General features: G+C 37.9%; 1 protein-coding gene across 1 annotated transcript; it reads right to left on the bottom strand.

The window, feature by feature from the left end:
* Positions 1–913: 913 nt before the first annotated feature.
* LOC127664819 (cathepsin M) lies at positions 914–4,669 on the bottom strand. Its single transcript, XM_052157004.1, has 7 exons — positions 4,544–4,669; positions 4,149–4,271; positions 3,907–4,053; positions 3,259–3,483; positions 2,723–2,885; positions 2,053–2,170; positions 914–1,013 (listed from the first exon to the last, which is right to left on the bottom strand). The coding sequence occupies exons 1-7, from the start codon at positions 4,667–4,669 to the stop codon at positions 914–916; spliced, it is 1,002 nt and encodes a 333-aa protein (XP_052012964.1).
* Between the last annotated feature and the right edge of the window lie 19,783 nt (positions 4,670–24,452).

Here is a 24,452-nt window from a genome sequence, read left to right as displayed (position 1 = left end):
TTTTTTGATTTTTTGTTCTGTTGTTGCTGTTGCTGTTGTTTTGATGCAGGGTTTCTCTGTGTAGACCTGGCTGCCCTGGAACTCACTCTGTAGAACTGGCTACCTCGAACTCAGAAATCTGCCTGCCTCTGCCTCCCAAGTGCTGGGGCGAAAGGCGTGTGTCACCACCGCCCACTTACTTTCTTTCTTTTATTTTCTCTCTAGTTCACAAAGAGTTAACAAACTCTGAGCCACTTGCCTGATTAGTGATGGACCCAGGAGTCAAAGAGAAAACTGTCCTAGCAACTAAATTGCCCTTCTTAATCCCTTACTGCTATAAGAAGGATCTAATTTCCAGGAGCCTCAGCATTTGGCCACAGAATATTAAAGAGTTAAATAGAGTTAATCACCAAAAGTCATCAACTTTGTCCCTGTTCACCAATGCCACCCTTCACTGCCTTCCCCTGATACCCAAACTGGATGCCAGGCTGGATCCCACCAGAACAGAAAAAGAATTTTACTAACTCCATAACTGATAGAGGACTAATATCCAAAATACATAAAGAACTCAAGAAATTAAATACCAAAAATCATCCAAGTTAAAAATGGTGTATAGATCTAAACAGGGAACTCTCAATAGAAGAATTCCAATTGGCTGAGCAGCATTTAAAGAAACATTTATTTTTAAAGCCTTAATATGTTACTTGAAAAATAAAAATAACAATGTTATATAAAACAAATAAAAACCAGTGTATGCCATCAGTTAGAGTAATTGTCATATGTTACAAGACTATGTCACAAAATTGACATCACAACTGGATTTTCAAAGACTGCACTCTTTTATTCACAACAGTAGCCAGTTATTTTGAAATGAAAGTGCTTCTTCCCTTCATGTTGTCTTCTGTCCATTCCTTCCTTGTCACCACCAGGCAGTTCACACTCTGGGGTAAAGTGCATATGTAGCAATTCCACAGTGGTTTCCCTGGTCTTTGGCAAGCTTCATATAGCCTCTATTGCCCCATTGTATACCCATGCTGAAAGAAATCATATTTTCCATTTACTGAAAATTACACCACATTGAATTATTATAAACTCCTTCTTTGAGCATTGAGCCAGAAGACAATGTAATAGAAAGCACAAGAAAAAGCAGAGGGTGAACTTCTTGGAACCAAGAATTTTCTCAAACATGAATAAGAAAATTTCAGCAAGGAAATGATATGACAAATCTCCTCTCATTGGTGGTTCAGAAATGATTGTGTTATATTGTAGAAAATCAATGTCACAAGCATGATATTAGCACCTAAAGAAACCAGCAGATTAACATTGTGACCTGGTAGTAGGAATTGGTTCATCCAGCTGTCAAGATACAAAAGAGGGTCATGTCCTGACATGCAAAATAAAAGATTGACATTCAAATTCAGGATCTAATTGAAAGCCAAGATGAGGGGAGAGGAGCTGAAGATGGCTCAGTGAGAAAATGAGGTCAAGGGTTCCCACCCAACAACAGTGTCATTCAGAACACACACCCCTCTTCCTGGAGTTTCAGGTAATGTGATACTATATTTTAGGTTTCAAGAGACATTTGCTAACATAAAGCATTTAATCATACAAGCTTATATATAAATAAAAATAATAAAACTTAAATGCCAGGTAACTGTAATACCAAGTTTGAATTCCAATAGGCAGGACATAATTGGGATTCACAGGGTGGACACACTAACCCAGAGAATGAACTCTAGGATCAGCAGGATTCTCTACCTTTACTGATAAGTGGAGGACAAGTGAAGAAGAAAACCCATGTGAATTTATGGTCTGTATATAAGCAAGCACACAGACAAGTGTCCATAAACATGTGTGTACACACAGATATTCACACACATACACATAAGCACACAGTCACATAGGGCAATATGCACACACACCATTCACATACATAAGAGAAAATAAAGTAAAAGACAACGTTTTTGTTTAACTTCAGTGGAACACTATTTTCTAGGACTTCTGGAAACTGTCACTAAAACTGGAAAATATCTCCTTCCAAATCCAAATATAAATAATTTTGGCAGTTTATACCTGTTCTTGACCAGCCAGTACTTCCTGCCATCTGATTCAATTCCTAAAAAGCCATAGCCAACCAGTAACATAGCATGTGTGACAACAGAGCTACTGCAGTTTGGTTCGTGATATATACCTGAAATATAAAATTCATAAAGCAGTGAAAGGCCCAGGAACCTGATAAGGACAGTGATCACCAACAATAATTGAGCTGTTTTCTGATTTCACTGAAGTGACGGAAACCCAAGTAACCATAGGATGGGACACTGACCGGAATCATGATATAAGTTCTCACTGGAATCCAGAGAAATCCATGTGATCACCAACATGCATAGAAGATGATTCATTCACATTTTGTGTTTTTACTGAGAGAACTCCTTTGCAAGCAGGCACCCCAGACCGTAAGTTCCTTAATTCAAAACTCTCATTAAGTTATTCTAGAAATTCCTTTTCACTAAGACTATGGACTTAGAGTCATAGGAAAAGGTGGCAAATTAAGCTAAACAGTAAATTTTATGGACTATGCATTGCTCACATGCTAGTGGGAGGTCATATCAAGTACAAGTGATGCACAAGATTATTGAATGGATAGCTGTAAAATATGCAAACCCACATGGAATGTTGAACAGAAATGCCATGGAACACCACAGATTTTTTTCAAGTAATATCTAAAAGGCCACATTCTTACCTCTTTTATAGAACAGGAAAGATTCATGCCTTGCATCGACTGCAACAGAAATGGGCCCTACAGTTGCCACAGCATTCATAAGGGCATCCTCATTCTTTGGGACAAACTCAATGCCTCTGATACTAGCAGTAGAATTTTCTGGATTGTACCTGCATAATCCTTCCTTGAAAATATAAAGAGTTACATTAACAGATTACTTCTCTCTGGGCCCTGTGGAGCAAGAGACAGTACCACACTCTTGTCTTTGCAGTAGAGTCTCCCCACATCTGTGCTTTTATAAATTATGCCAGGAAATAAAATATTACTGAGGGATTAGGAACTGAAATTCATGTTAACAGTAACACCCATTTCGATCTCACTGTCAATAAGAGATTTCCATAGTGAAGGTATGTATATTTCATATGAAGGTTTTACATGTTCTCAGTGTTTGTAGAAGTAGCATCAACTAAATAGAAACCAAACCAATAGGCAAAACTGAAAAAACAGTACTGCAAAAACAACCCTGATATGACAATAGCATAAAAAAATCCACGTACCTTTTCTTCATATGGATAGGTTGCGTCAGACTCTAGACCTCCATTTTCCTTTACATACTGCAATGCAAGGTATGTATTGCCTAAATAACACCCCCTGTTGCCTTGAGGTCTAGAGCAGTCCACTAGGTTCTGTTCACTCAGAGGGATCAGTTGGCCTGTTTTCCGGAACATCTGTCCTTCTATGGCACCAGTCACAGAAATAGCCCAACAAGAGTTACAACTGCCCTAAGCAGAGAACAAGAGACAATAACTCACACACATAGCAACTCCAAATCAGAAAGCTGAATACTATGTCAGAAAATTAAGCACTAGCATTTGATAAAGGCCTATTGAAAGAAGGTTAGTCTTTTGGGAAACTTGATTGCTGGTGGTTTGCTCAGGACAAATAGTGCTCATCAACATACATGCACACATGGGAAGGTTATAAATTGTAATGAAAGATGATATGAAGTCTAATGACATGATGGGAGACACTATGTGGAGATGCAATACTGAGGGAATGGTGGGTTGAGATGATTGTTATGCCTTTTTTAAAAAGCACAAGAAGAATAAAAACTTCATAAAAATGAACTCACTTATTCCACACAGACATGCCCCTTCCCAATTTCCTCAGTGAATGAGGAAGATGGGCAAGTGACATAGTAATACCTGTCTCCGCACAGGGGTAACATAACCTCTCTTTTTCCAGTTTATAAATTTGGGCAAGCTAGCAGACAGACGTTTCTGGACACTTTTTCCTTTCTTGACAGTTGGGATTGGGATTTCAATCATCATTTTCTTGAATTCTTCACCTGTCTTTAAGGAAAAAAATACATACATCACTGAAAAACAAAAGACACCAATGAATTGAAGATAAAAACACATTGTGATGCTGCATATGTCACAGTTACCATGTCACCAAAGGCATTCATTTCCATGGTGAAACCATGCTTCCCCAGGCCATTCTCCCCATTATGCAGTTTGATCTTCTTCATATTTTCTTCCCATACTACTCTCTTCTGCTCTTCTTCCTCCTGGAAATGAAAATAATGGATGGCTTGTTTTTAATCACTGCAGAACCTGGCCAAGTACTTGCTGCAATGGGTGAAGACAAACCAGAGAGAGAGATCTCAATACGCTAAAGCAAACCATTTGCCACATATCTAAGAACAGAGATCTGACCACCCTATGCTCACCTGGATTTATATAATTCTTCAGGAAAAGGCAGTTTCTATGGACTCTGTTATGCTCATATTCTATCAACAAGCTCTCTGGGTTCCCTCTGGACAATTGCAAAATTACCAACCAGACTGTATGTTTTTTCATATTTTATTTTCCACTTCTGCCATTCAGCATCCAAAACAGGATCAGGTGCTGGTGATGATGAGGCCGTTCCTAAGCACAGGATAACCAGGAAGACAGCACGAATCATATCTCAAGAATGTAAAGAGGGAAGAGAATGAAGATGTGACTACACCAATACTTCTGAAATGCCTTCTTACTCCTTCCTGAGAAACAAAAACATCCATGTTAGATAAAATTATTTAAACCATTCTTCCAAATATTTATCCAGAGATTTTGGAAATCATTAAATATATATATATATATATATATATATATATATATATATATATATATATATATATATATATATATATATATATAGACTAAAGGCTTAATGAGTGATATTTAGTTTATCCAAAAAAGCACAGCATGTGGAATAATTGAAGAAACATCCAACCAGATATAATATATGAAAGATAAATATATAAATAAATAGATAATAGATGATAGATAGGTCAATGTTAGATAGATGATAGATGATAGATAGATAGATAGATAGATAGATAGATAGATAGATAGATAGATAGATAGATAGTGTTGTATTCCATAGCTGCCTGCAGCTATTATGAACTGGGTTGCTGGAACAGAAGCTAAGTGATGAATGGGAGAGGGGTGAAAGGAAGGAGGGCCAGGACAATGTCTCACTGATCAAGGCTGAAGTTTTAATGGCTGTCAGATCTTTTAACAATTTGGGCAAACCCTTCCCCCCCAGACTCTGCCGGTGGAAGTTGTCTAGCTTCTCCTAGAGGTTCTTGTCTCGACTGCTCCAGCAGCTGGGTGGGTCGCCTGCTTAATTCAGGAATTCAGAGATGTGGAGGAACAAGGAGCTTAACCTTCACTCCGAGCACTCCACCCAAGGATAAAAATCCCTGCCTTAACCTACTTCCCTATTATGCCCTAATAGCAGATTCCAGCCCAATGGCAGGGATTGTCCTTGATCAATGTCAAGGTATGACTCCCAAATATGGCTCTGTACAAGACAGATGATAGATAGATAGATGTGATAAATATATGATAAGTAGATGATAGATAGATAGATAGATAAATGATAGAGAGATAGATAAATGATAGAAAGATAGATAAATGTGATAAATATGTGATAGGTAGATGATAGATATGGTAGATAGATAGATAGATAGATAGATAGATAGATAGATAGATAGATAGATAAGGTGAGAAATGCAGCATATGACAACAATTCAAGGAATGCACACTGCATATTAAGTAGAAATTTATCAAGATAACAATGCTCAAAACATATAAAACTATGGAATTGTGATATAGGTAACCAAGAATTTGAATAAAGCAAAGCTTCTCTTACATAGCACAAGGTTTCCTTATTATTGGGGAGCCACGTGACATCATATTTCTGCCTAACATACATAAATAGATATGCTTATTTTAATATTAATTCTTAACACCTCCTCACAAAATTAGGAATGTTCTACTGCTCTTAATCCATCTGTCCCAACCTTAGGTCTTTCAAAGAACACATATTACCCTAGTGAGGAAAAAGTTACAAAGAAAAGCCATTATGAGACAGGACCATCAATGAAGGGGAGGTACTAGAGAAAGTCACTACTTGAAATTCAGATTAAGATATGCTGGGTCTCATAAGCCATTCCCTCAATAGCTTTTGTCTAGAGACACATCACCTGCTACTATACCTGTTCATTACAACCATGAAAGTAATTTATATCCTGTGGTGATGTGCACAAAAATTATCTCTGTAGGATCAGGATTAGATGAATATGTCCCTACTCTATATAGTACCAGATGTCAGTATGCCAGAGAGAACCAAACTTTCACGTAATGAGAACCTATAAAAACCTGAACCCAGGAGATATCAGCTTCTTCACCCTTCTCTAAGTTCATACAGCGTGGCTACTGAGGATAAGAGAATATTCTCATTTCTGGGCCACTGACTGAGTATCCATGGAGTCTCTCAAGGGTCTCTCCCATGGACACTTACTTTTCTGCTCTGGTGGATGCAAGACGTCACCTGTGGTGACTGCTGCTGCTTCAGTCCACTGCACAGTTTTCTGAAGGTTACTGGATTCCCGGAATCTGGGCCAACAACACTTTATTCAGGCTTTAAATCCCAAGTCTCTGGTGCAAGTCAATCCTGCCCTTCAACTTTGGCCTTCTTCTACTTTGTTATGCAGTGATGCAATTAAACTTCAGGCTTCAGACTTACAGACTCTAACTAGATCTTATCCTACTTGTCCTGCAGGGCTAGATGTCAATCACTTCATATATAACATTTTGCCTCATGAGTAGCTCAAGGAAAATGGTTTTCTTCATAAAAGAGTATCACATTTCCTGTTTCATTTACAACTTGGATGGTATCCTATGAGAACACAAACCTGAGAATGACACTTTCCTGCCCCCGAATTGTATCAGGCATGGCATTCATAAGAATATTTAGGGTAAATTGATCCTCAAAGAAGACAACAACATTCAAGTCTAAACCCTAAGAGGCAAGGTAAATTTCCTTGCTCTCAGTGTACCCTGAAACTGTCTGGCTTTTCTTTACAATTTAAATGGAGAAGCTGTTGTGGGAAATATTTTAAAATATAGAGCCATCTCATTCCTACATTTGTGCCTGCAACTCTCTGCCTCAGTCAAGAACTGGAAGGCAATGTCCAACCTGTTTTCATCTTTTGGTGACTGACTCAGAGCTCCACAATCTCTCTGCCCAGCTCCATAGGTTCCCACTGGCAAATCACTATGAAGACACCAACCCTGTGCTTCAAATCTCCCAAGGCCTTTGTGATTCACCTCAGGGAAAAAAACACTTTTCTGTCTTACCTTTCTTTCTTGAACCCACACGAGCCACCACATGAAGGAAAACACAACTCAAACTTATTTCAGAGATTATGGTAACTCAATCTCTGGGCAAAACAACTAAAATCCTAATCTTGTAAGCCTTATTAAATCTAAATTCTCTGGTGACAAATCCTTATGGATCCACCATTGAAACCGGGAGACACTAGTAGCGACATTTTGTCCTCACATTATCCGCCCCCCCTACAAAAAAAAAAAAAAAAAAAAAAAAAAAACTCACTCTCCTGCCTCCTCTCTTCTTCTGTCCAACCTGGAAGTTCTCCCTACTTGTCTTGTGATTTGCTTCTTTATTCATTTGGGGATTGGTTTACAAGAAGTCACCTGAGTATTACTCACTCCTTGCCCTGAGTCATTGCCAGGAGAGCAGAATTAGCCTTTGAATACAAACAGCACCAGGCCCATCAACAGCAACAACCTATTGTCAAGAACTATAAACTGTCAATCTGTTCACTGGATAGCAAGCACATAGATAACCTCATAGTTCCCACTTTTTCGAAAGATAAGTCCATCTCAGTAGCCTTAGAGATAAAAACATTGATGTGCAAGTACTACCTTATTGATCTCTGGAAAGATTTACTTTTCTTTAGAGAACCTCTAGATTTCTAAAACAATAATCTTCTAACCCATGTCCTCAACTACAGTACCCCTCACTTCAATTTTCTATTTAGGAATTTGTCTGACCATCACCATGTTTGGTTTTCCTTACCATCATCATATTGAAAGTAGTTTCCTCTGTACCAGCATTGAAAGTGGACCACTTGAAAAGAAATTAGAACCCAGCAAATACTGCCAAAATACCATCCTTTACTAAGGTTTTATAATGTCCTATTATATGCTACTTAAAGAAACAACATGACCATGGTCATTCTTATACAGGAAAACATTTAACTGGGACTTGCTTCCAAATTCAGAGTCCTTTTTAGTCTATTGCTCTTAAGGCTACATGCAAGCAGATATGGTGCTTGAGAAAGATCAGAGTTCCACATCTTGATCCAAAAGAAATGAGTGCCTCACTAGTAATGACTTGAGCATCTGAGACCTCAAAGCACAACCCCTAGTTATACAACATCTCAAAAAAGCAACACCTGTTTCTATGAGGCTACACATCCTAATAATTCAATTCTCTATGGGTCTATGAGGGTCATTTTATTTGAAACCAGCACACATAGCAGTTTCATACTGTTTGTACATTGACTCTGGCATTATCTGCTTCCTTAGATCAGGAAAGCAATATATGTTACCTGCATTAAATGAAACTTGATTAGAATCCTGTCTTGTCCCCATTTCTCTTGTCTCTTGGCCCTAGGTCTTCACTCTACCCCTCAGGAACCTCTTTGAGAATCCACAGATGGGTTTCCTTGGCACCCAAATGAGGGACCAGAAGTATGATACATTGAATGAAGGACTTTCTGAGAAAACACAGCATTGTGGAGTAAAGTGAAAGTAAGTGATTGCTAACATGGCAATTTCTTTTGTGTCATAAATAATGGGGCAGGACATAAGTCAGGATGAAAAGTACATGGGACAGTTAAAGCAGATGCTTCAGAGGTAAGGAGTAAAGATTAAAATTAAGGATTTAAGAAAATGTTTTGATATTACTGAGGAAACACGTCCTTGGTTCCCAATGAAGTTACAATTGATTCAAAACATTGGAAGTGAGTAGGAGATGCTTTTCAAGATTATTATAGAATTATGAGACTTGATAAAGTTCCTGTAACAGTCTTTTCCTATTGGAGCCTAATTAATGACTTTTTAAAAAACCCATCTGTTTCAGTCTCGGCAGCTGTAACAGAGGGTCAGAAAAGTTATTGCAGAAAATGAAGTCAATTTCTAAATTAAAAAAAAGTTTTAGTTTAATTAGTTTAGATAGTGAAGAATAGGCTTTCATTAAGAGCCAATCTAAGTCTGCGAAATCACAAAGGGATTGAGAAAAAGAAATTAAAAGAAAATATTTACCCTGATTTAAAAGAATTGGAAATTAGTCTTAAGGAAGAGCTCTCACAAACTTCAAAGTGTAGAAATGAGGATAATGTTAAGAAGAATGTTGGCACCAGGGAAGGCAAGCAGAAAGTTTCCATCATCAATAAAAAAAGAAGATACTTTCTGAGGTCATTAAAGACTCGGCAACTTCATAAGAAAGTGATTTAGAAACAGGAAATGCAGAGAAGTTAGAAGAAGAGGCTTTAAGATATCATAAAGAATATTGGCCTCCTTTTAATTGGCCACCATCCTATAGCCCTCATGGGCAGGTAGTGGGAGTGGTAGATTTTCATAAAGAACTCCGTCATAAAATCAGCAGCTCCATATGCAGATCTGATTAGAAAAGGAAAATCGGGCATTACTTAAAGAATTATATGATCTTTGCAAGGGTAATGCTGTTAGCAAAGAATCAGAACAGAAAGGACCACTCTGAACAAGAATCCATTCATGGTCTCAAAACAGCAACCCCAGGAAGCGCAGGCTTGGACCTCTAACTAACCCCAGGAATGGGACCTGAGCCTTTCTCTAATGGAGTCTTTGGCCCTTTAAAAAAAGTTTTTGGTCTTAGGTAGAAGTAGATCCACCATGAAGAGACTTCAGGTGTTTCCTGCAGTTATTAACTAAGCCTATAAAGGGGAAATTAAAATTATGGTCACTGTTACTAAAGACATAATACCTATTGATGTTGGCCAGTAGGTTGCTCAATTATTACTGTTGCCTTTACTACCCTCAGAACACAAAAATGTTAATCTCACTTGAGACTGTGGAGGAATTGGTTCCTCAGATATTTATTGGGTTACTCAAACTGCATTGGAAAAGCCTCTATTAAATATCTGGATTAATAGAAAAAGATTTTCTGGGCTCATTGAAACTGGAGCTGATATGACAGTAATAAAGAATCAGAATATCCCACTTCTTAGCCTTTAATACTGAGTATTCAAAAAACAACAACAGCAGCAACAACAACAACAAAAACAAAGTCAGGCGGTGGTGGCACATGCCTGGAATCCCAGCACTCTGGGAGGCAGAGGCAGGCAGATTTCTGAGTTCAAGGCCAGCCTGGTCTACAGAGTGAGTTCCAGGACAGCCAGGGACATACAGAGAAACCCTGTCTCGAAAAAGCAAATCCAAAAAAAAAAAAAAAAAAAAAAAAACAAAAAAAAAAAAACAAAAACAAAAACAAAAACAAAAAAAAAGAAAAAAAAAAAGAAAAAGAAAAAACAAATCCAAACAAAGCAAAACAAAAAACAAAAAAAAAATCACTGACTATTACTCACATTAAAGGTATTTGTCAGAGTCAAAATCCTCATCAGAGTTCAGAGTTACTAGAATGGAGGGGTGCGGGGTGCTGAGAGAAAACATGGATCTATTCAACCATATGTGCTGGATGGACTGCCAATTAATCTTTGGGGAAGAGATCTTTTATCTCATCTGGGTATTATTATAAAAAGTCCCAATGATGTAGTTACAGCTCAGCTGTTTAAAACAGCATTTGTTCCTGGAAAAGGACTCAGAAAGGGATTACTGAGCCTATTTTTCACTCAGGTCAAATTGATACCAAAGGACTTGTTTAATCATTCTAGGGGCTGCTGACATTCCTGTACTCCATGCTGATCCTATAACTTGTAAAAGTAATGATGCAGTGTGGATTGATCAGTGGCCCCTAACTGAAGAAAAACTAGAAGCTGCTCATGTGTTAATGCAGGAACAATTGGCAGCTGGTCGTTTTGAAGTCAGTAACTCCTCCTGGAATACACCAATTTTCGACATAAAGAAAAACTCTGGTAAATGAACATTTTTTTCAGGATCTTCAAGCAGTGAATAATTTACAAGCTGTGGTACTTTACAGCCATGGTTACCCACATCTGTTTCACTTCCTGAAATTTTTCACAAAATTATTATAGATTTAAAGATCGCTTTTTTAATATTCCTCTCACTGAAGAAGGTAAGAAGAGATTTGCCTTTCCTTTACCTGCTATAAATTTTAAAGAACCATGCATAGATTTCAATGGAAAGTATTGCCTCAAGGGATGGCTAACAGTCCTACCCTCTGTCAAAAAATTGTTGCTGCTCCTATTCAACCAGTTTGTGAAAAATGGATACATGCATATGCAATTCATTATATGGATAATATATTCCTAGCTCATCCTAATTATGATGACCTACAAACATGTTTTAAGGACCTCCAATTTCATTTAGCCAAATTTGGGTTAGTAGTTGCTCAAGAATAAAATCAATTTCAATATGCTTATTCATATTTAGGCTTTCAGCTTTTTACTCAAGATACACATTCTCTTAAAATTAAGATTAGAACTGAGCATTTACATACTCTAAATGACTTTCAAAGTTGTTAGGGGCCATTGATTGGTTGACATGTTACTTTAAATGACCTACAGGACAATTACAGCCCTTATTTGACATTTTGAAAGGTGATTCTGATCCTTTATCTGTTAGAACCCTTACTACAGAAGCTAAGCAGCCTTTAGAGTCAGTAATCAACTATTCAAAATAAATGAGTTGAATATGTCAATTATGACCTTCCCATCATATTAATTATTTGCCAGACAGAAATCTTACTCACAGGACTCTTATGGCAGGAAGGGCCTTTATTGTGGCTTCATCTCCCTTCCTCCCCTAAGAGAGTCATTTATCCCTATTACTTATCAGTTGCTGACCTTATTATTATAGGCAGAACTGAGAGCTTAAAATACTTTGGCAAAGAACTAGCAAAAATCATTGGACCCTTTAATAGAGAACATGTAAAATGGTTTATAGTTAATGATCAGCAAAGTTGTTATCTTGTATCAGTTTTAATGGAGATATTGATAATTATTACCCTCCACATAAATTAATTCAAGTTGCTAATGAGCATTCCTTTTTATTTCCTCTTATTACTTCTTTCTCTCCTTTTGTAAATGCTTTGACAATATTTACTGATGGCTCTGCTAATGGCAAAGCTGTATATCATTATAAAGATAATACTGTTATTTTATATGTTCCTGCATCTTCTGCTCAAATAACTGAACTCTATGCAGTGTTGGAGGTATTGGAATAATTTGCTAATGCTGCTGTTAATATCTCTTCTGATTCTCATTATGTAGTTTACTCTGTCCCTTTTTGGAGATTTTAGGCAATTTTAAGTCAGATAACCCAGCTGCTCCTATATTTTTACAGTGTGTGGATGCTATTAGAGCATGTACCAAAAAGTTTTTCTTGGGACATCTTAGAGCCCACACTAATCTCCCAGGTGCCTTATCAACTTGGTAATGTCAAAGCTGATGCTGCCACTAGAAATGCTTTCCTTGTTAAATTTCAGAAAGCTAAAGAGCCTTATAAATTACATCATTTAAATTCTAGAGCATTATGGCTTCAATTTAGGCTAACTTGAGATCAGAGTCATCAAGCTGGTAATGTACAAATTGTGCTAAATTGCTTCCTGTCCCTCATTTTGGAGTTACCCCTTGTGGAATGATACCCAAAGCTTTATGGCAAATGGATGTTACTCATGTTCTTGAATTTGGACGATAAAAGTTCTTCATGTCTGTGTACATACATTTAGTGGGTATATTTTAGCCTCCCTACATACAGGAGAGGCAGTGAACAATGTTATAGCACATCTCTTATATTGTTTTCCATAATTGGTCTACCTTCTTAAACTGTAAATGCACCTGATTATTGCTCTCATAGTGTAAAAAGGTTTTGTAGCAAATTACAGACTACTTTAAAAACAGACATACCCTATAACCCACAAGGTCAAGGTATTGTGGAAAGAGCCAATGGCATTCTAAAACATCTTTTTATTAAATTAAAAGGGAGGAATGGTACCACTGAAGAAGACCTCAAAATATACATCACCATTCTCTTTTATTTTAAATTTTTAAATGTGGACAACGATGGTAAATCTGCAGCTGATCGTTCTTGGCATGCAGATTCCAAATCCACATATGCAAATGTCATGTGGAAGGACCCATTGTCTGGAGTTTGGAAAGGACCCTTTCCCTGTCCTCATATGGGGATGAGGATCTGCTTGTATTTTTTATCATCAAGCTAACTCTGCAAGATGGCTACCAGAAAGATTGGTGAAACAAATTAATGATGGATCCAGGGCTGAGTCCCCGAGAAAGTATTTTTATGAATTTCAGATGAAGAGCATCATGCTGATAGTTGTGATCCAGATGGTTGTGGAGGCTTCCCTCCTACCTTCACTGCATGAATCAATGGAGCTGACATGGATCATAGAAGATGGAAAAGGAATAAAACTTATATCAGTGACAAGAACAACAATCCCTGGAACCTGGTTTTTGGAAATCACCCTTTCTGGGAAGGACTTGTTTAGCTGTGCCACTTGGACTCAGTCACCCCAAGGATATTTTTACATATGTCCTGCTCATGATACTGATGGAAAAAACTTGTGGCTCTAGTGATTCTTTTTATGGTACATCTTGGGTTGTGAATCTTCTGGGCCCATCTACAGGAGGGCTAAGGGTAGAGACTTGATTACTATGGATCTCAGGGGATAAGACTCAGGTGTCTTTATGAAACATAAGAACTTTGTGTTCATGGATAATCTCTATTCTTGTAAAGGAAGCAACACTGTCTATCCCAACCTTAGGTATTTCATTCACAGACAATAGTAAGAGGGTTAATTGGTCAGAGGGTTTTATGTGGGGTATTTGAGTCTACATGTCAGGAGGTTATGATGCTGGTAATACTTTCAGAATTAGATATGTCAAGAAGGCTGTTTAAAGGGCCTTGTTCCAAATGAACTTTTGGAACAAGTCCCTTTAAGCAGCATCCAAATTATGTTACACCAAAGCCCTTTTGGGTGAGTCATCCTACACCCATGCCCCCTCAGTTCCCCTTGGCCTCTTCCCATGAGGGATTGTTTAAGCTTGTCAGTGGATCCTTTTCAGCGTTGAATTTTAGTCAACCTAACTTTACAAAAGGTTGTTGGCTCTGCCTCTACTCCAATCCCCCATTTTATGAAGCTGCAGCCTCTAATGGAACTACCAGGCTGGCTTCTGATCAGGCTGCTTGTCGATGGTGTCAATCTCATGAAAGAGTTACCCTTTTTCTGTAGTGGGGACTGGTTTATGCATTGGTCAGTTACCCAGAAACTATGGTCAGTTTTGTTCCATCCATAGGATATTCAATGCTACTGACAATTTGGTGCCACCAGAAAATTTCTGGTGGGCTTGCAGCAGCAGCATTACTCCCTGTTTCTTTCGATTTTTTTTTGAAAACTATGATTTTGTATTCTAGTGCAACTTTTTCCATGTGTTACTGTTTTCTCTCGACAGGCCTTTTTAGGTGCCTGGGACCCACATGACACCCTGGTCCTTAGTAGAAATACCAGAGAATCTGTCTCTGCTGTGATTATGGCTATTTTGCTGGGGTTGGGAGTTATTGGATCTGGCACTGGTATTTCCTCACTTGTTATGCAAAATAAACATTATAATGAGCTTTAAGTAGCCATAGATGAAGATTTAGAGAATTTAAAAGAAGCTATGTCTCTTATGAGAGATTCTGTAAGGTCCTTAACTGAAGTAGTTCTTTAAAATAGAAGGGGTTTAGATTTATTACTTTTGTAACAAGGAGGTTTATGTGCTGCCCTAAAGGAAGAATGTTGTTTTCATGCTGATCACACCAGATTAATGGAAGATTCTCTACCCAAGATATTTGAAGTGTTAAAGGCTCATAAGAAGTTGAGGGGAAAGGATGCAGGATGGTTTCAAACTTGTCTTAGCACTTCCCCATGGCTGACTACTGGTCTACCTTCTCTCCTTGGACCATGGTTAGGTCTACTCATCCTATTGTGCCTTGGTCCAGTTTTACTCAATAGTCTGATGAACTTTCTGAAACAATAGATTGAACAAATTCAATCTAAACCTATACAAATTCATTATCAGTTACTAGCCTTAGCTGATGAGTAGTCAATGATGGTTAATCCTCAAGGTGACAACTTTACAGGGGCATCATGTTTTTGAGCTAAGACAGAGATGGCTGTAAACATGACCTAAAGTTGCTTATAAAGAAACCTAAGACAGTCACTCATTCTTTAGCTTTTATTTTATTTTATAGAAGGGGAACATGTAGGAGACTGCTGGAGTCAGACATGTCTTTCTCAGGCCTAAGCAGGGTCAAGGTGAGGGCATTATCACAAGAAGTGGTTTGGTCAGTCTGGAACTGTTGTTGCTGACTACACCCTGAGCTCTTGATGAGACACAGTGTGCTGACATATATTTTAGAAAAGAGTCTATGTAAAGGTCAAGTTGTTTATCTTTGCTGGTTGATTACCACATCTTGTTTTGTTTTTGCTGTCAAATGCTTTACCATATAACAGCTATGTGAACCTGCATTTAATGAGACTTAATCAGAATCCTGTCTTGTCTCAATTTCTCGAATCACTTGCCCCTAGGTTCTCACTCCACCCCTCAGGAACCCCTTTGAGAATACGCAGGTATGTTCAGAATAGTGAAGAAATAGTGGCCCAAGAAAAATGAAACCCAACAGGACAATTCCAAATCCTATAGCTCTGTGTCTGATGTCAAAATGCTAAAATTGGTCTGTTCTTCCAGCTTTGTTGCCTAGGCTATTTATATTTCTTGTCTGTACCTCCATCTAATAGATGACTCATGGTTCTTGTGTCTCCAAATTCTTGGGATCTCCAACATACCAGAAACTTCATTTTCATAGCTTAATGCAAGGCTTTTCCAAGTGCTCCATGCAGGGACTCCTATGCCACATTCTGGCTTTAGCAGCTCCATGTAACAACAAAAGATTTCACTTCTGTCTTTTCTAGGGTATTAAGAAGGGAAGATGAACTGAGTGAGTACAATCTCAAAGTTAACATGTGTTGTTGACATGGGAATAAACATATCAAAGACTCAATGTTTCAACTCCATAGGAAATCTGTCTCTGAATTATGCTCAGGGAAACAGAAAAGCCTTCAAACTTAGACCAAGTGTGAAAGATAACAATGTGTGTCAAAATTTATCTTTAACTAACCCAACTCATATTGCATGGGCCATCCTAATAGAAGCTGGGAAGACCATGCTGAGAAATATCATGATTCTAAAGGCATCACCACATCGACAACACTGCCAAGGTTGATTACCAACAGGTGTTATTGTGCCCATGAATAAGATGCATATATTCATATTCAATATATGAATATATGCATCCTACAAGTAAGCTACAGTGTTAAGAAAAGTAATCAACAACAGAAAAGGACAGTTACTCAAACAGAGTATACTAGAATGACTTTGTCAAAACCCTTGCATGTTTAGGGAAGGAAGATCCTGTGTGACCTGAAAAACCAACCATCTTATAATCACAGACATGGTCAAATTATTGTCTCTGACACCATTACAGGGAAGATACAAGTGATTTGCTGTGCCTGACAATGGAGAGACACAACACATCCTAATGCAATGGAGCAGCACATGGTGACAAAGAAGTGGAGCAGTTGACAGTGGCATCACACTACACAAAGGGGACAAGAATTGAAAGTGGGTGTATTCCAGAGGACGGTGCTATACCTCTCCTGGGCATATACCCAAAGGATTCCCCGGCATGCAATAAAGACATATGCTCCATTATATTCATAGCAGCCTTATTTATAATAGCCAGAACCTGGAAAAAACCCAGATATCCCTCAAAGGAGGAATGGATACAGAAAATGTGGTATATTTACACAATGGAATACTACTTAGCAATTAGAAACAATGAATTCACAAAAATTTTAGGCAAATGGTTTGATCTGGAAAATATCATCCTAAGTGAGGTAACCCAATCACAAATGAATACACATGGAATGCACTCTGTGATAAGTAGATATTAATTAGCCCAGAAGCTCTGAATACCGAAGGCACAAATCGCATAACAAATGGCTCCCATGAAGAAGTACGGAGAGGGTCCTGATCCTGGAAAGAATTGATCTAGTGTTGGAGGGGAATATAAAGACAGAGAAAAAGGAGGGAGGTGGTTGGAGAATGGGTGGAGAGAAGAAGGTTTATGGGACATATGGGGAGGGGGGATCTGAGAAAGGGGAAATCATTTGGAATGTAAACAAAGAATATAGAAAATAAAAATATTTAAAAAAAAAGAAAGTGGGTGTATCTGCATTAGCAAAAAAAAGCCAAATTCAGAAGTTTGTCATATACTGAATCAGACCAATGCTGCTGGTAGATAAACAGAACTTGCAAACAACCACAAACAAGTATGGAAGATCATCTGTCACAAGAGAACTGCCCACTCTTCACCTAGAACATCACCACCACACTCACTTTTATTTTCAAGATGAATAGAATATTTTATTTGACCAGAAAATATCACAGTGATCAAAACCAAAAAGAATCTGGGCATTGTATTTTAATTTAATCATTATATTTAAAGAAGATCTTTTACACAGTCAAAAATAAAATTCAAATCATTACATTCATTAAATACAAATCAGTGCAGAGAATCAGTAACAGTAAGTATTATGTCTTACTAGAGTAACTACATCACATAATTCACATCACAATGTGACTCTTCAGTGTCTCAAATTTCATATTAATACATTGGTAATTTTGTAGGGAAAATGTCTTCTATGTATATACTGTCTCATGTCTATGTATGTTGCTTCCCTTTCTTATTACCATTAGGAAGGTCAAACATTGGAAAGCTGACTTAGGAATTAATTGTACAATGATTATTACAGTCTTCAGCAATCATAATGTTGCCTTAACCATGCCTGATATATTACTACAGATGAAAGGATCCAAGTTGTCTATTTAACAAAAAAAAAAAAAAAAAAAAAAAAGCACAGCAATCCTATCATAAGGAAGCCTCATTTTAAATCGGAGCCTAAAGACAACTTAGCAGAAAAGACAAGAAGAGGAAAAGTTTTATCTCCCAAACAACAAGTTATTTCACAGCAGAAAAGGGACAGGACATCTTTCCATGAGCAGGTGGTTCTAAAATAATAATTGTCATATTTGATAAAAGCAATGGCAGAAATGCCACTTACACTCCAGAAACCTGGGAAAGAATCTGGCCATTGTGACCATTGGTGATGAATTGGCTGTTACAGTCATAAAGAGATCTCAGAGAGTATAAAGCATAGACCATGCAAGAGTAAGATTTATAATTCAATATCTTCTATGTTATCCTCTACAGATCCATCTACAGAGAGATTCTCTCTTCTATCTCTTGTATTCTGCTGTACATGCTTGCATCTGTAAGTCCTAATCTCTTTCCTGGGTTTTCCCATCTCCAGGGATGTCTCCATTTCTGATTTCTTTAAGGTTTCTATTTCCATTTTTAGAACCTTGGTAGTTTTCTCCAATTCCTTCACCTGTTTGATTGGGATTGCATGTATTTCTTTAAGGGATTTATGTGTTTTTGTTTAAGGTTTTCTACCATTTTCCTTTGTTCACCTACATTTCTTTAAGAGGGCCATTGATGTTCTCCTTAAGGTCCTCAATCATCTTTATGAGATTGGATTTTATGTTGGAGTCTTGTTTTTCAGGTGTGTTAGGATATCCAGGGCTTGCCACATGGCATTGGTTTCTATTGCATATGTTCCTGTGCTTGCCTCTCCCAGCACGTGCTAACTGCCCTGGATGTCATTGACAGGATCCTGTCCTTCCTGTGTGCATGAGACCCTGTGAGCCTGATTGTGTCATAGCACCTGGGAATCATCTGTCTATGAGTGTGGGAGGGTGTCTGGAGCACTTGCTCTGCCTCAGGCCAAGTTCTGAACATTGTGACCATATGAGATGAGTAGGCTGTTCCAGCCATAAAGAGATATCAGAGGACAGACATAGACCATGCAAGAGTAAAATTTATAGGTTAAGGCCAAGAACACAGTTAAAGCCATTTTGGAGGTTGGAAATAATGTTCAGAGCTTAAGAGAACTAGGTTGCCTACCATAAGAACTTTGCTCCATCCCCAAAGTATGTGCCTTTCAACTAACAATCTCTTACAACTCAAGCTACAGCAGATTTTATTTCCTTTTCTGGTTCCAACTATACTCTCCCACAGATACCACCACTCACACAACAATAAACATTAGAACAACTTTATTCCTTTTAGGCACGACATACATTAAACAAAGTGACTAAGCACTTTTGCAAAAATACTTCAATCTAGAAGTAGAAAATTTAATTCCTCATTTTATAAGTACAGAGCACATCTATATGTGATGCAAATAAAATCAAGTATACCTTTACAATGTCTTTATTCTGTTCACTGAATAACTATGACTCTGGATGCATCAGACAATAATCCTTTCCTCTATATGCTCCAAATTCAGCATTAACAATCACTTTTTCCTAATATCTCTTAACATCAATGGACTCAATTCCCCAATAAAAAGACATAGACTCACTGTGATGGTATGTATATTCTCATCCCAGGAAGTTCCACTATTAGAAGATGTGGCCTTGTTGGAGGAAATGTGTCACTGTGGGGTTGGACTTAGAGATCTTCCTCCTAGATGCCTAAGGTTACCCATTCTCTTTCTGGCTTCCTTTGGATAGTTGTAGAACCCTCAGCCCCTCCTGCATCATGAGAGTCTTGATACTGTCATGCTTCTACCTTGATGACAATGGACTAAACCAGTAGGCCAGCCCCGAGGACATGGTGTCTTTTATAAAACTTGCATTGGTCATGGTGTCTGTTCACAGCAGTAAAACCTTAATTAATACACTAACTAGCTGGATATGTAAACAGGAACCAGAATTTTACTGCATACAAGAAATACACCTCAGTGACAAAGACAACCTCAGAGTAAAAGGTTGGAAAACAATTTCTCAGGCAAATAGTCCTGAGAAAAAAGCTAAAGTAGTCATTCTAATTACAAATAAAATCAACTTTCAACCAAATTTTATTAAAAAAAAAAGAAAAGGTAAGGAAGGACGCTTTATTCTCATCAAAGGAAAAATCTACCAAGTTGAACTCTCAATTCTGAGCATCTCTGCTCTAAATGCAAGGGTACTCACATTCATTGAAGAAACTTTACTAAAGCTCAAAGCACATATTGTACCTCATACAATAATTGTAGGAGACTTCAACAACTCACGCTCAGCAATGAACAGATCATGGAAACAGAACTTAAACAGAGACACAGAGAAACTAACAGAAGTTATGAACCAGATAGTTCTAACAGATATTCATAGAACATTTCATCCTAAAGCAAAAGAATATACCTTCTTATCAACAGCTCATGGTATGTTCTCCAAAATTGATCATATAATTGGTCACATAACAGGCCTCAACATACAAGAATATTGAAATAATCCCATGAACCCTATCATATCACCATGGACTAAGGCTGGTCTTCAATTACAACAAAAACAACAGAAAGTACACATACATATGGAAGCTGAACAATGTTCTACTCAATGATAACTTGGTTAAGGAAATAACAAAGAATGAAATTAATGTCTTTTTAGCATTTACTAAAAATGAATACACATCGTACCAAAATTTATGGGACACAATGAAAACAGTAGTAAAAAGAAAACTCTTAGCTCTAAATGCCTCCAGAAAGAAACTGGGAAGAGCTTACACTAGCAACTTGACATCACACCTGAAAGCACTAGAACAAAAAGAAACAAATAAACCAAAGAAGAGTAGACAGCAGGAAAAATCAAAATCAGGGATGAAATCATCCAAGTAGAAACAAAAAGAGCTATACAAAGAATCAGCAAAACCAGGAGCTAGTTGTTGGAGAAAATCAACATGATAGATACACCCTAAGCCAGATTAAGCAGAAGGCATAGAGACAGTATCCAAATTAACAAAATCAGAAATGAAAAGGGAGATATAATAAAGACAACTTATAATAATTATTCTGATAAATATTAGCCGTTGAAAATATTAAAATCATGTTCTACAAACAACCTGGAAATATTATTGATAATTTTTCTCACTGTGCTTGAAATTAGCATTTTCTTAAATGGATGGAGCTAGAGAACATCATACTAAGTAAGGTAACCCAGATTCAAAAGGTGAATCATGGTATGCACTCACTAATAAGTGGATATTAACCTAGAAACCTGGAATACCCAAAACATAATCTACACATCAAATGAGGTACAAGAAGAAAGGAAGAGTGGCCCCTTGTTCTGGAAAGACTCAGTGAAACAGTATTCAGCAAAACCAGAACGGGGAAGTGGGAAGGGGTGGGTGGGAGGACAGGGGGAGAGAAGGGGGCTTACGGGACTTTCAGGGAGTGGGGGGCTAGGAAAGGGGAAATCATTTGAAATGTAAATAAAAAATATATCGAATAAAAAAAAGAAAAGAAAATATTAAAATCATGTTCTACAAACAACCTGGAAATATTATTGATAACTTTTCTCACTGTGCTTGAAATTAGCATTTTCTTAATGTTTAACTTCAAAAGGATTCCGCTATTTTGTAATTTTTTTATTCGATATAATTTATTTACATTTCAAATGATTTCCCCTTTTCTAGCCCCCCCCACTCCCCGAAAGTCCCGTAAGCCCCCTTCTCTTCCCCTATCCTCCCTCCCACCCCTTCCCACTTCCCCGTTCTGGTTTTGCCGAACACTGTTTCACTGAGTCTTTCCAGAACCAGGGGCCACTCCTCCTTTCTTCTTGTATCTCATTTGATGTGTGGATTATGTTTTGGGTATTCCAGTTTTCTAGGTTAATAACCACTTATTACTGAGTGCATACCATGATTCACCTTTTGAGTCTGGGTTACCTCACTTAGTATGATGTTCTCTAGCTCCATCCATTTGTCTAAGAATTTCATGAATTCATTGTTTCTAATGGCTGAATAGTACTCCATTGTGTAGATATACCACATTTTTTGCATCCACTCTTCTGTTGAGGGATACCTGGGTTCTTTCCAGCATCTGGCAATTATAAATAGGGCTGCTATGAACATAGTAGCATGTATCCTTATTACATGGTGGGGAATCCTCTGGATATATGCCCAGGAGTGGTATAGCAGGATCTTCTGGAAGTGAGGTGCCCAGTTTTCGGAGGAACCACCAGACTGATTTCCAGAGTGGTTGTACAAATTTGCAACCCCACCAGCAGTGGAGGAGTGTTCCTCTTTCTCCACACCCTCTCCAACACCTGCTGTCTCCTGAATTTTTAATCTTAGCCATTCTGACTGGTGTAAGATGAAATCTTAGGGTTGTTTTGATTTGCATTTCCCTAATGACTAATGAAGTTGAGCATTTTTTAAGATGCTTCTCTGCCATCCAAAGTTCTTCAGGTGAGAATTCTTTGTTTAACTCTGTACCCCATTTTTAATAGGGTTGTTCGGTTTTCTGGAGTCTAACTTCTTGAGTTCTTTATATATATTGGATATTAGCCCTCTATCTGATGTAGGATTGGTGAAGATCTTTTCCCAATTTGTTGGTTGCCGATCTGTCCTCTTGATGGTGTCCTTTGCCTTACAGAAACTCTGTAACCTTATGAGGTCCCATTTGTCAATTCTTGCTCTTAGAGCATACGCTATTGGTGTTCTGTTCAGAAACTTTCTCCCTGTACCGATGTCCTCAAGGGTCTTCCCCAGTTTCTTTTCTATTAGCTTCAGAGTGTCTGGCTTTATGTTGAGGTCCTTGATCCATTTGGATTTGAGCTTAGTACAAGAAGACAAGGATGGATCAATTCGCATTCTTCTGCATGCTGACCTCCAGTTGAACCAGCACCATTTGTTGAAAAGGCTATCTTTTTTCCATTGGATGTTTTCAGCCTCTTTGTCTAGAATCAGGTGGCCATAGGTGTGTGGGTTCATTTCTGGATCTTCAATCCTGTTCCATTGATCCTCCTGCCTGTCACTGTACCAATACCATGCAGTTTTTAACACTATTGCTCTGTAGTATTGCTTGAGGTCAGGGATACTGATTCCCCCAGATTTTCTTTTGTTGCTGAGAATAGTTTTAGCTATCCTGGGTTTTTTGTTGTTCCAGATGAATTTGATAACTGCTCTTTCTAACTCTGTGAAGAATTGAGTTGGAATTTTGATGGGTATTGCATTGAATCTGTACATTGCTTTTGGCAAAATGGCCATTTTAACTATATTGATTCTACCGATCCATGAGCATGGGAGGTTTTCCCATTTTTTGAGGTCTTCTTCCATTTCCTTCTTCAGAGTCTTGAAATTCTTGTCATACAGATCTTTCACATGTTTGGTAAGAGTCACCCCAAGATACTTTATACTGTTTGTGGATATTGTGAAGGGGGTCATTTCCCTAATTTCTTTCTCAGCCTGCTTATCCTTTGAGTATAGGAAGGCCACTGATTTGCTTGAGTTGATTTTCTAACCTGCCACTTTGCTGAAGTTGTTTATCAGCTGTAGGAGCTCTCTAGTGGAGCTTTTTGGGTCACTTAGGTAGACTATCATGTCATCTGCAAATAATGATAGTTTGACTTCTTCCTTTCCAATTTGTATCCATTTGACCTCCTTATGTTGTCGAATTGCCCGAGCTAGTACCTCAAGTACAATATTGAAAAGATAAGGAGAAAGGGGGCAGCCTTGTCTGGTCCCTGATTTCAGTGGGATTGCTTCAAGTTTCTCTCCATTTAGTTTGATGCTGGCTACCGGTTTGCTGTATATTGCTTTTACTATGTTTAGGTATGGGCCTTGAATTCATGTTCTCTCCAAGACTTTAAGCATGAAAGGATGCTGAATTTTGTCAAATGCTTTTTCAGCATCCAATGAAATGACCATGTGGTTTTGTTCTTTGAGTTTGTTTATGTAGTGGATTGTATTGATGGATTTCCGTATATTGAACCAACCCTGCATTCCCGGGATAAAGCCTACTTGATCATGGTGGATGATCGTTTTGATGTGTTCTTGGATTCGGTTGGCAAGAATTTTATTGAGTATTTTTGCATCGATGTTCATAAGGGAAATTGGTCTGAACTTCTCTTTCTTTGTTGGATCTTTGTGTGGCTTTGGTATCAGCGTAATTGTGTCTTCGTAGAAGGAATTGGGTAGTGTTCCTTCTGTTTCTATTGTGTGGAATAGTTTGAAGAGTATTGGTGTTAACTCTTCTTTGAAGGTCTGGTAGA

This window comes from Apodemus sylvaticus, chromosome 14, assembly GCF_947179515.1.
Source record: "Apodemus sylvaticus chromosome 14, mApoSyl1.1, whole genome shotgun sequence".
Lineage (NCBI taxonomy): Eukaryota > Metazoa > Chordata > Mammalia > Rodentia > Muridae > Apodemus > Apodemus sylvaticus.
This window is presented reverse-complemented; position numbering and strand designations above follow the sequence as displayed.